Source organism: Periplaneta americana, chromosome 5, assembly GCF_040183065.1.
Source record: "Periplaneta americana isolate PAMFEO1 chromosome 5, P.americana_PAMFEO1_priV1, whole genome shotgun sequence".
NCBI classification, from domain to species: Eukaryota; Metazoa; Arthropoda; class Insecta; order Blattodea; family Blattidae; genus Periplaneta; species Periplaneta americana.
In genome coordinates, this window is record NC_091121.1 from 128950928 (window position 1) to 128964846 (window position 13919).

Below are 13919 nucleotides of genomic sequence, written 5' to 3' on the forward strand. Positions count from 1 at the left end.
CTGCATGTGAGAGGTGTCCTTTATTGGGAGGGAGACTCCCCAATCTATCAGTAAATTTATAATATGCATTATGTATCCCTTCACGCTTTAAATGAAATGTATTACTGTAGTTTAATTCTAAATACAGTCTACTGTACTACAGCAAATTCTTTGCAACTTTGAACTACAGTAGATAAGCCCGAAAAAGGAAAATACAGTACTGTGCCATGCAATTTTATTCTAGGTCTACAGTTATGCAGTACTGTAATTTACAGTTTTCAGCTTAACCTTTATGTTCAGGTGCCATGTCTCTGGAAACAGAACTGATTGAAGTGAAGAGAATAATTCTACTAAGCCCATCATGTGGCGAATACAATTTCACGATCGTGGAAACCTTGGACCCATCGGACAGATTAAATTTTATGACTTTGTTTATCCACCAGCTTCCAACTAACCAGGGGTAGCCAGCTGGGCTAGTGGTAGTCTACGAGACTCTTATTGTCTTCTTTCATCTTAAGGAATTTCTGTATAGTTCTCAAAACTAAATTTTCTATTCTTGTAACACATTAGGTCTTGAAATCCAAGTTCTGTCCGCAGTCAGGAGCTAAAGCAAGCTTTAGGACTGTGAAACAGCTGTCCGTGTCCGTGTCTGAGAGTGTCCGTAAACGAGAGTTAAATGTATCATTATTTCTACATTATTTCAGTTGAGACATAAAAATCTGTCCGTATATGAGGAGTGTCCGTATCTTGGAGGTGTCCGTAAGGAGAGGTTTCACTGTATTCTGCAACTTTATTTATTTCATCTATTGTTGGTTGCAGAGTTCATGTACCATGTGTTTTTTTTTTTTTTTGTTTTATTGTGAATATGATTACTGGAAACCTAATATTGTACATAAGTACAGCATTTTGTGAGTGTATGATCTTTGTCCTACCCTAGATCATATATGTAACAGATAACTCCTCGCTACGTTAAAATCGGCAGCACTTTGAAAAGAACAACCGCCAGGATCGCCACCCGTCCGCTGTAAACGAACACGAGATGGCAGTACAGTCGCTAATGCAATTCAAATGGGAATTATGACGTGACTCCTTATGTAACAACTAGATGGCAGCATAGTAAGCCTGACAGAAGTTGTTAACCTCAAAGCCTATAAGCCCGACATATCTGTTACATATATGATCTAGGGTCCTACATTGCTTCTAGCAAGAATAATTGATTTTCAAGTCATTGAGTGAAATTCTGCAAGAGCTTGTAGAAAATAAATTATTGAAGAAAAGAAACCGAACTAAAGTTAACTTTTTCAAATTTTGTTCATTGTACTGTGCACCATGTATATATTTGTTGCAGATAGTAACATGTTTTATAAAGTAAATAATTTTTCTCTGTTACAGTTTTAAAAATGAGCAATATGTATATTAGTTATACTGAACAAGTAACACAGGAAATTTAAAAGAAAAAAGATGGAGTATAGTGGGGAAGAAAGTGAGAGAAAAACATAGTTCTGTAAATAATGTAAAGTGTAAAAATATTAGTGTAAAGGTAACAAATGAAAATAGTGAAGTGATGTAGGAAGTGAGAGAAGAACATATATTTATTTTTTTTTTTTTGTATGAAATCAGTCAATCTTCTTAATGTATCCAGCTGTTTGCTGACAACATAAAGTCCACTATAGTCCACTGTAGTCTATTCAGTTATTGTTTTTCACGAGAAATGAGGGGTATTTTGATCGGTGTTCATTATAGATGCCTGTTGCTAGTAGCCAGAGGTGGGGTGTAGATGTACCCACATAAGCTGTGTTACCACCAACGCAGTCCCATTATATCTTTCACTGTTTATATTCATGGAGTCCCTCAGTGTAAAATTCTCCGGAGGTAAAATAGTCCCTCAATCGGATCTCTGGGTAGGGACTGCACTGAGAGATGCCAAGAATCGTACTAAAGTACTTATTTGGAACACCAAAAGTCACACCGTCCAGTCAATCAGAGCCAAATTTTGTATGAAATGAAAATAGTGAATTGATGTGAAAGTAAGAGAAGTCAGAAAGCGAGTTTTAAAGATTAGTGAAGGCAAGGAAAGGAGAAGGCTCGGGGGTGGGGGGGAAGGGGTGGCAATGAAGTAATTAATAAATGAAGATATACTGGAAAATGAAAAGCAGTGAAGATTTATCAATTGTAAATTATATGAGTGGAAAAAGAAAAAGTAGAAAGAATTAAATGTAAATAGAAATGGATACAAGATAAAGGTAGGAATAGAAGTAGTAAATGTAAAGGAAGTAGTTTAGTAGTATGGAGGTATTGATACAAAGGAAATAGGTGAGTTGATGGGGAAAGGAAAGTAAGTGATAAGAAAGAAAGAGTGATAAAGATTATGAATAATAAGAGTGAGGGACAAAATTGGTCACTAAACATGTAAAGAAATGTTAAAAATAATGTAATGAAAGGAAATGCTGACCTGTGTACAAGAATTTGAAGGACCAGCAGAACAAAGTGAGTTATGGACAGTAAATCATATCATATCATATTAGTTACCTTTTGTATACGCATAGAGAGTTTCTTGAGTTTGTTAAATCTTACATGAATAGTAAACACAGCTTAGTAAATTAATGAAAGATAAGATATGTTGTAGAATAACTCTGTATTATCTAATGTAGAATCAAAACAACTTCGTTTGGATAAAATTTCCTCTTTTCATTATAACGTACTTCTCAAAATAAAATATAAATAATAATATTTTCTGACATAGGTTATACTAAGATTTTACTGTATAATCATGTAATATTTTAATTACCACCACTAACAGAGACTGAGTCTTAACAAATACAAATAGGCAACATTGTTTCAGCATGAATGGCTCGTGTTGTTCTGAGCTGCTAGAAAGCTGCGACCTCCATGAACTAAGTCACATAAAAATGGATATATGTCCTATGGATCCATTGACCAAAACCAGTTGTAGAACTCCATATTTTGGGTTGAGTTTGGACAATACAACTGCAGACTCGTAAAAACAGGGTGTCTTCAAATAAAATAGTTTTAATCTGCTCATGAACATATTGTGTCTCAAATATTCAGGAGCAATAATCCCTTTTTGGACCTCCAGATGAGAATGGATTCGAGTGGAAAAGGACGAAACCATGAAAATACTGGTACTGGTTTTACAATGGAACTCGAGAGATTTTAGTCATTGTTAGAAAACAGAACATATAAGATTGCTCAGCAATTTTTATTTACACTGAAGACCCAAAATTAATTCATATAAGTATTAGAACTTTGAGAAAATCTAGAAATACCAATTGAAAAAGAAAACTTGGTATCACAGTATAGTCCAATTTGCATTGCAAAAGTGAACTGTTGCTTTGTTTTTGATGAAATCTTCAACAAGAGAGATATAAATCCTGAGAAAGCAAGGGCCATTACTCTGGAAACAATCAGAAGATATTCATAAAAAGATTGGTTGTACATTTAAACAGATGGTTCTCTCATGGTATAAGATGAAGCTGGAGCAGAGGCTACTTGCATATGCTATTCCTTATATAAAAATAATTGTTGGCAGATATACAACGAATTTGGTGGCGAGTTTGAAGCCATTTACACATCACTGCGAAATATATTTGTTTGGTTACTCAAAAAAAAAAATCCTTACCTTACAGTATCTCATCGTAAAGCTGCAATATGGACCATTTCCAGTGGATCTCAGTCCCTGTGGGCTGAATGGTAATGAGAAAGCTGTTGTGTTATCGAAGAATGGAACTGAAATTAACATAAAAATAAAGTACAAATTTTCATACGAACCTATTAAGTGAGTTATAAAAAAGGAGAATAAACTCCAACTGTTACAACAATTCAATGCATGTTCAAGATTGAAAAATTCGTTAAAAGATTTAAAATTAATTCCTGGCCAAAATCTGCTGTGGCTATGTTCAGTTTGGTTACTGGTCACGATTGCCTCAGTAAACACCTTCATTGAATTGGCCTAGTGACTTCTAAACTCTTGTTATACACAAAGGAACACCTGGAAAATTGCGAGACTTTCGTGGATCTTATGCCCAAATACTGGAAAGCAAGAAGGAAGATAACTTCATTGTTATATCTTGAGTTTTAGATAAACAGTCACCCACACACGCACATCTAAACCAATCAAAAGTCACGTAAATTAAACCTACCCTGATAAAATCAAAACTTATCTAAAGAAACTAAAACTGGCCTTAGGAAAACAAACCTAAACTCATCAAACCAAAAATTATGTAAGCAAATTAAAAACTAGCCTGAGGAAACCAAAAATTACCTAAACAAACCAAAAAATAACGTAAACAAATTAAACTAACCTAAGTAAATCAAAACTGGCCTGAACAAATCACAACTAACCTGAATAAACCATGCATATATATTAGTACCTTAGGAGAAGGACAGTGTAGGCCTATGTACCCCTGTTATATGCAATTGCAAGTGAGTTCAAGAAATTACATAAATCGTTACCCAGATTCTATAGACTTCATCTGTTATTTGTGATGTCACCTTGTCACCCTTTGTTCACATGAACACGAAGCTAGATTCGATGTTAGAAACATTGTATGTTTTGTATACTTTAAGACAAAATAAAAAAATCCCAAGGGACACTGTTGAATAGTTTTCCATTATTTTCTTCCTGTTGTAGAAGACTACATTTGGAGGGTCTGAAGCCAGAGCGAACCAAATACGTTTTTAACGTTTTTCAGTATTCAACTTTAAAGTTTCTTTTGAAATGTAAAAATAACAATGACAGAAAATGTTTATTTACTGATTAATTTATAACCTCTGTGTTATCCTTATTGTGTTTGTGTATTCTTAGATGTTGGAGCACGATTGCTCTCGGAATGACATGTATTTGTTTATTATAATGTCGGATTGGTTCACTATGGCAAATAAAAATAATGAAAATGCACCTTATCACGATGAGAAATGTTCTTTATATACGTAAATAGATAATCAAGTACACATAAACAAATTAAAATGATTGACGAAAATCAGGAAAGCAAACATGAAACAAAAAACTGAATGAGACAAAAAGAAATTAATCAATAAAAAGTACATTTGTTATTCATGCAGTAGACACAATATTAGGAATATCGAACCTGGGACCTCCCGAATGTGAGTCTCAAACATTACTGTCTGAGCTGTCTTGCTTATAACAGTTTAAAAAAAAATATGTTGCTATTGAAATTCATAAACTGGATGTTCTCGAAGTGTTCCGTGCATGGACAGCAATTTGCACTCAAATATTTTATATTTTATTTTAGCAAGTTCTCTCGCTGAAAATTGATAAGCTTAACTCATTTTTTACATAAAAATCATTACAGCATGATTTAACTTATCAATTAAATGAAATAAAAAGATAACTCAATGCTTAACCACGTTAAGAACACATGTCATGCGTAAGGCAGTAGGCCTACACTAAAATAGTCTACATATGGATTTTTTTTTATCTTTGGAGAAAGCGAAAAAATGCAATTCAGTGTTTCAGTCCTTTGTTGTTGCTACAGTTTAAAGCCTGAACAATACCGTCCCTTTGAAACCCTCATTATTCTAATAAATCTTTCGCCTTTTTATCATGACCATAACATATAAACTGCCGAGTTTCTAGTAGTGTTAGTTATTTGCTGCTTGCATCGCTGGCTGTGCGCGCGCGCATGTCTGTCTGACAGAAAAAGTGGCGAAGTTTCCTTACTGTATGAATAGACTACCTATACTATGGTACTAAAGTGACATCAAAAACTTTTTCCTTGCATTTTTAACTATGTCCTGATTGTACCTATGCAGTGTAAAATATTACCATGGCAATTAAAACTTACCATTAAGCAAAGCCTGTATGGTATAGTCAAAAAAACAAGATACAATAAAAATGTAAGGAAAAAGTTTTTGACATCACTGTATGTAGGCGTAAGAAATTATTAAGAATTTCTACTGCCAGAGTGAACCAAGTACATCTACCTATCTGCCTAGCCTCCTGGTATTATAATTATGTATTAAAAATAACATACCTCAATACGTAAAAGCCTGGAGTCAAAAACTGTAACTCAACACATAGAGCCATACTCACACAAAATGTAGTTAGTTCAATCTGGCATACAAACCACTCACTAATATGACTAACTTTCATACGAGAAATAAAAATTGCATTTATTTTTTGTTACTATTTGAAAAGATGAGGTGAAATATCCATTTCTTGATACACTACTTTCTGGAACATTCATCACTTGAACCACCTTCAAAGTCTGTATGACTATTGTTTTCAAGTAACAATCTTCTCTTGGCGATGACCCATAAACTTACCTGATGTATAGCTTATGTGCCTCATCCTGAATCAATAGAAAACATGCATTGTTATTCAAGATACCCTATTAATTTGTAATACCAGTTTTAAAGATAAAAGTTCTCAAATAAATGTAAATTAATCATACATTGAATGTGTCATGTCATGCATCAAAGACAAAAATTTTAATGAAACATATTTACATTGCCAATAAAATTCAACAATTAATTTTGGGGACATGCCACTATAGTCAAGATAAAAAAAGAAATCGTCTCTTACATATTTGTGATTGCCATGATTTTTAGATGCCAAAACTGCTTCAAAAATTGAAAAGAGCTGAATTTTTTAAAATTACCTTTACAATCAAGGGACTTAAATGACAATAAATACAGTTATACAATACTTTATTAAAAATAGGTCTAAATCTACATTGTTATCACATATTTTATTATCTTGATATATTACTTAATCATTTGTATTTGTATGCCATTTAGCACGACTTTGCTAATCAACATTTTATGTCTTATAACCCACATGTATTCTCCTATTAGTCTATTAACTGTATAATATACAGCATCTCAAGTGAATTAATCGTCGAATTTATCTCGAGCATTTTAGGTCTTATAAATTTTTGTGTGTGTGCGTGCGTGCGCGCGCGCGCGCGTGTTTTTTTCCCCTTATGTTATGTAACTGATTTTGATTATGTGTAATTTTCTACTTTATTTTATGTATTATGTAACCAATCTTGACTATTTGTAATTTTATATTATGTAACTGATCTTGACTATATGTAATTTCTAAGGTATTTTCTTTTGTGTTGTTTTGTAATCTAATTTTGTATTTCTTTGATGGGCGATCATAAGAGTAGAAGTCAATTTTTGGCGAAATTGAGATATATACGGTTTTGTCATCATCAGCTCGATAACTATGTCTGGTAAAAAGAGTACAAGTCAAAACCTGCTGTAGAATGCCGCATTCTCTGATGCACATAACAGTATAAAATAAATCTTCAAAATCATGTACGATGTTAAACAGTTTTTTTGCTCTCCTGTAAAATAAGGTTTTTTGACTTGTACTCTTATGATCGCCCATCATTTATGTATATTATTGAAACCTGGTTGAGTGGAAGAGAAGGCCTCATGGCCCTAACTCTGCCAGGCAAAATAAACCTACTACTACTGCTGCTGCTGCTATCGCAAAGAATTAAGAATAACCTCTCCAGTGTGACCACCCTACACTTGAAAAACCTACCAACCTCATGGGAAGAAATTACTAAGTGAGGAGTATTTGGTCTGTTGTTGTCATAAGGCTCATTTTCATTGTCTTATGAGAGAGAGATAATAAAATTGCTCTAATTTAGACCTCTTGCTCTGAAAACAAGCCTTTCTGCTTCTAGAATATGTCTGTATGTATCTAATCCCTATCCACTTCACTTGTGTGATTCAGGTTCCACATATTGCGGATAGATGGCAGGCTTCTAGAATATAATGACAGTAATTTGTGAAAAAATGTTGATTACTGATTATTGATTTAATTTTATAGATAATTAGTAAGTTGATATGTTAAAAACAGATTATATAAAACTATTTTTATTGTTAAAAGTCTCTCTCTTCAATAAAAACAACATTGCGTATTAATCATTAAACGTGTTTAAAAATAAATAGATTATTGTTGCAACCAAATTAATCACCTGCTAATGCACTACTGAAAATCCCACAACAAGAGGCGTAACTTTTTTCATTTCAGTAGCAAACAATGGATCGTAGACTGAAAAATTATAAACAGCTAGAAAAGAAAAAATATTTATTTGTTACTTATTTGGTTTCAATAATAATCGTTTCAAATACGAAGCCATTAAAAATTCCGAAGTGCCTAATCAAAATAGCAGATGCTGCAGCTAGGGACGGTGCTATGAATGGCTCTTTGGTATAATGATGCAAGAGGTGGGAAGATATATACAAGTAAAATATGGTGCCAATGGGAAGGAGAATGGTCTGCACAAGAGGGAAATAAATTGTGAAGTATCAAGAATAGTCTGGAATTTGTCCACAAGAATTTGTCACGACACGAAGAAGTTTTACTTACTGGTGAGGATTGGCCACTGTTGTCTGACACATGGTCATCTTATATGTGGCAAGCTTCAATCAGAGTGTGATGTATGTCATGTACCGGTTACAGTTGAACATATTTTACTGTGTTTATAGAAAATATGACCTTGTTTGGAATCAATTGCAATTAGGCTGGCACTACGTGATGCTCTTGGAAATGATCTTAATTGTGCAAATGCAGTTATGAGATTTTTATTCAGTAAAAGAACTTCATAATGTGATTTGGATTTTATTGACCTGTTCTTACTTGCCTTCCAGACCCTTTACATCTGGAGGTTACTTTTGTTGTTTTATATTTGTTTTACTTATACTTGACATTTTGGACCTTCTACATCCGAATATTTTACAGAATTTTGTTTTGAAATTGCCATATAATTTGTTTCTGGTGGTATTTGTATTATTATTTTATGGTTCCTTTTTAAACACTGCCTAGGGTCTAATACTCAGTGAGGAACGTGAGCCTGTATGCGCCAGTATGGAATACCGGCCATAGAAACCAGAAACATACCGTCACTGAAAAAATGTGATTCGTAAAAATTTGTTTTACACTTCTTCATAGCCTATCTGTTTGCTTCGTAATTCTAAACCACAGCCTTCTACAACTGAATTCAGTGTGTATTTAGACACGTTTATTTGATAAATCAACCTCTGGAATGCTTAAAAGGCTAGTATTTCAAGTATAGAAGGCTATGGTCTGTAGCTTGTAGTGGCCATTGTTGCCAGTTTAGTGGCTCATTTTTTTTATTGTTGCACTTTTTATTAATAATTAAGTAAGGCATTTTGAAGCTTTAACATTATTTTAAATGGTAAGCCTCAATGGCTATTGCAGAATAATCTAGTAAATAACTGAAATTATTTTATTAAGAAATTTAATGAGTTGCATAAGCTCCAAAGATTCATTTACTGACCACACGAAACAATTTATTGTATACATCATGTATGTGTATGTTGTAAGGGAGAGGGTATGCCTTTTTTAAATCGAGGTATGCCAGGCGAAAATCTTGGGGTAGCATACCGCCTCTGGTTTTTTTTCCAACTTCCCTCACTGCTAATACTTGCCCATTTTTCTAATTTTTAACGAATCACCTTGCCACTAATGTATTTGTGTACCTGATTTTAATTTGTGTTTTTCCTTTTTTAAAGAATTACAGATAAGAGCGCAAATGGCCATAGTAGCTGATGCACTTTTTTTAAAACCCCATTAACTAACTAATCAAAATACACAATTTCTCTGCCCTCTTCGGGTTAAAAACTCTGGTATATCCCATTCGATTCTGGGTATTTCCTTTTAATCTTACCTGTGACATATGAAGGAAGTACTTTCCTATCCCCCCTCCCCCCCATAGTGATGTCCAAGAATTAATCCAGAAGACAAATTGTCTGTACGACACAAATTGTAATACCTTCCTTATTCGTAATATTATTTAGTTCTTATCTTTCAAAATCTGTTATAGCGTGCACCATCTTTGTGTGTTTAGAGTGTCTAAATTTAAAATAATGCTATTGAAGTTGATGTGGCTGGTTATGTATTCAACACTCCCTTGCAAGTTCACTTTCATGGCAGTACAGATTTTCTTTGGGTGGCCGGGTAGCTCAGTTGGTAGAACAGTTGGCTATGGACTGGAAGGTTCAGGGTTCGATCTTGAGTGGTGACGGGATTTTTCTCGTTGCCAAACTTTCAGAACGGCCCCAAGGTTCACCCAGCCTCCTATAAAATTGAGTACCGGGTCTCTCCCGGGGGTAAAAGGTGGTCAGAGCATGGTGCCGACCACACCACCTTACTCTAGTACCGAGGTCATGGAAAGCATGGGGCTCTACTTCCATGCCCCCCAAGTGCCTTCATGGCATGTGACTGGGATACCTTTACCTTTTTTACAGATTTTCTTCTGTGTGTGACATAAATTATGCATGCTTCTCACTAGTTTATGTTGTTTCGTCTATTTTTTTCGTAGCTCAAGTCTTCTGTTATCTTGTTCAAGGTCTTTGTTCTCGTCGACTTCTGGTTCAAACATATTTGGAGAACATTATCCATGTTTGCAAATCTAGCTTTCAGGTATAGCTTCCTGTGAAGCTGATTTGAATAATTTATTATGAAGAATAAAGAAGACCATAAATACACACCAAAGCAATTAGTACCACATTGTTTATTTAAATGAGTAGGATCTGGCTTAATGAGAGGCAAGCCACTTGTGACGTTATGGTCTGAAATGGCTTGCATCACTAAGAGATATATTTCTGGTTCTAGAAATCGCAGAGACTTCCGGTTTTTTCGGTTCTTGTCAAAGTGTGATCTTTTCAGTGCATTTCTTAGTGAAAATTGAGTTTTTTAAATTGCCAACTCCTTTAACCTAATGTAACTTAACGCAGGGAAATATTTTATGCTTAGCTACAGCAAAATTCACAAAATTCTTTATCACAAGTGAGTTTTGTCTTCTTCACTTATTTTGTTTCATTCTGTAACGGTAAATGATGTGTATTATTAATTCTTGACAATGAAAGGTTCTGCAGTTGTAAACCAAAATTGAAGGTTTTGTTCTTTAGTGTAATAGTATTCAAAAGCAATGAGATACTCTTTGTTTTCCCAGATATCCTTCATGAATATCACTAGTACGTTTAAAAGGTAATAAATAACCTGGTTAGAGCATTTGACACAACCCTGCTTGTGCTAGCATTCAGACTGTACAAATCAATCTTAGCATGAATTCATTATCAGAATTTGTTGAACTAACTTTACTGTCTTGTCCTAATAGGTTCCTAGTATGGCCATAGAGAAAGTGTTTGTTTATAACAATACCTCATTACTGCAAGATGAAGTGTTAGCTCACAGACTGGGCCTTATTCCGTTGAAAGCTGATCCACGTCTCTTTGAGTACAGACAGCCAGGTATGTTGATATAGAAAATAGTGAATTGCAGAAAATACATTCTTATGTTATACTGAAAAGGGATTATTATTGTGATGCTCCAAAAATGGTGTTAATATTCTCATGGATTTACATGATTTAAGTATCTGGCATACGATTTTGTTTGTGTACAGTAATTCTTCTAAAGTATAGGATGGATTTTGTTCATATACAGTACTATATTATGCTTTATCTGGAAGTGATGCAAATGAAATATAATAGTATAATATTGAGGTGCGAACAGAAGAAAAATTTGGGACAGAAGAAGGTATCAGTTGATATCTCTTATTGCTTGTGGTTGCTCAATTTGGATGATGGACAGTAGACTAGAATTTTTATGTAATAAAAGTTGGTGCAATACATAGGAAATAATATGTATTGAGAAATAATAAGAAAAAAATAATATGCTGTTGTTGCTTTCTAATTGTGATTGACATATGTGATTTTCATCATTACTCTTGTATCCCAGTATAAGAAAAAAAAACATATTTTTATATAGTATATTAGACTATCCTGGAAAAACCTGACTGTTATCACAAGTACTTCTTATATACCGCTAGACAATAATCTGTACTATAGGATCTACTTTCAACATTCAAAAAACATGTGAATGGGAAGATCTAGGATAAATCTTGTGTTTTTGTTATGTAAGATTCACTAATGCACACTTAAATTTTACACTTTGGTGTAGTTAGAAATCATATTATTACCTTAAATTTTACACTTTGGTGTAGTTAGAAATCATATTATTACTCTTGAACATGTACAAAAATAAAGAAAACATGTTGCAACAATGTATATTCACAAGGATAACCAACTGTCTTGATTCGACTGTCCTGATTTTGACAATCCCATATCCTTGGTTATATTCTTGATGAGATAAGGAAGATCTCAGTTTTCTATAAAGTATGTGAAGGGAAATGTAACATTCTTAGTTAAAAGTAAAATATAAAGGTTGAAAGCAGTGCTTTTTGATGTCAAATATGTGAAAAATATCCCACGAAATGTGATAAATTTCACAATCAGACTACTGACTACAGTTTTGCAGTAACATATAATTCAGGATTTAATAAATAACGCATTGTTGCATAATACTCGGCATATACCCGATTTATAACTTGTGTCGAGCAAGCCTGTTGTCTGGGTAACAAAGTGTTTTCTTTGGGAGCTCGGGTTCCCCTCTGGTATCCCAACCAGTGGTGGCTCATAAAAACATTTAATGCCTAGTGCCAGAGATAGGGATAAAAATAAACAGTAATAATAATGGCATTATTGTTATTGTTATTATTATTATTATTATTATTATTATTATTATTATTATTATTATTATTATTATTATTAAACTCATCAAAATGTATCAACTGTACACACAATCCAGACAAATTAGAGGAAAAATGCACACTTGACAGTTGACAGACAAGCATTCCATCAATAATATAACGTAATTTATTTATTTACTTGGTTATTTAACGACGCTGTATCAACTATGAGATTATTTAACATTGATGGAATTGGTGATAATGATATGATATTTGGCGAGATGAGGCAGAGGATTCGCCATAGATTACCTGACATTTTCCTTATGATTGGGGAAAACCTCGGAAAAAAACCCAACCAGGTAATCAGTTCAAGCAGGAATCGAACCTGCGCCGGATCAGCAGGCAAATGCCTTAGACGAAAGCTACACCGGTGGCTCGTAACTAATAGTAGGAGGAGTTGAAACATCAGTCGTGTGGTAAACAATGATAGAAACATAGTCTATAATCATTAGTTCCTTTTTATTTGTACATTTGTACTTTCAACATGCAGTCAAGCAACTCGTTTTGAATGATTTTAGAAGTACCCTTGACTTGGTTAAGTGCTCTTTTAACTATTTAAGTCTTTATCTAATGTAGAACTGAAATGAACTAATTCACGAAACACGCCCCTGTATCCTAAGTTATTGGATTTATCGTACCTTGTTAATACTAAATCTGTTGCTGCCTAAAATTTTATACAGTTTATTATTAAATTTAGGACATACCTGTTTTCTTCGACTTCCTCATTGTGTTTTGCAATTGCGAGTCTGTAATGTAAGTTTAACTGAATTTCAATATTCTCTTTAACCAGCACAGACAAACTGAAGACGTTACTCATACGAACTTTTGATTTTTAGTGTCCTAGTTTATTCCTTAGCCCTAAGTGTTGTAAATCTATAAGACCTCTTTTAACTAGTTATGTTCACCTCGGAACAGAACACACAGGAAACAGAAGAACACTTCTCCATATCTCATTCATACAACCAATTTTTTTATAGGCCTAATAAACATCCAAGTTGAATTTGCCAGATCTGTTAACTTTAGCATGTTGCTGTTTTTAGTGAATATTTAAATGCCGTGTAAGTAAATTATTTAACAGGAATTTAGTTTTCATAATATGTTAATATTGTAAGCGGAGATTTTAATAAAGTGATAACGGAATTAATTTCTTCACAACTTACATATCACGATAACACTACACAGGTTTACAGTTTCGCACTACAGTTAGAAATATAGTGAAATAAAAACATTCTTAAACACAGTATTTTTAAAAAACTGGCAAGGATTTTATTATCTTATTTTTGCATCCTTTCCTCTAAGAAACTTATTCTGACAAAGTGGGAGAAC

At 33.6% G+C, this 13919-nt stretch overlaps 1 protein-coding gene across 4 annotated transcripts in view; it reads left to right on the forward strand.

The window, feature by feature from the left end:
* The window catches only part of Polr1C (RNA polymerase I and III subunit C), a 90952-nt gene that overhangs the window by 18524 nt on the left and 58509 nt on the right, over window positions 1-13919 (forward strand). For all 4 annotated transcript variants that reach the window (XM_069826624.1, XM_069826625.1, XM_069826626.1 and 1 more), the window contains exon 4: window positions 11124-11256. In XM_069826624.1, coding sequence (XP_069682725.1) covers window positions 11124-11256 — 133 coding nt within the window. The remainder of the gene's footprint in view (window positions 1-11123; window positions 11257-13919) is intronic.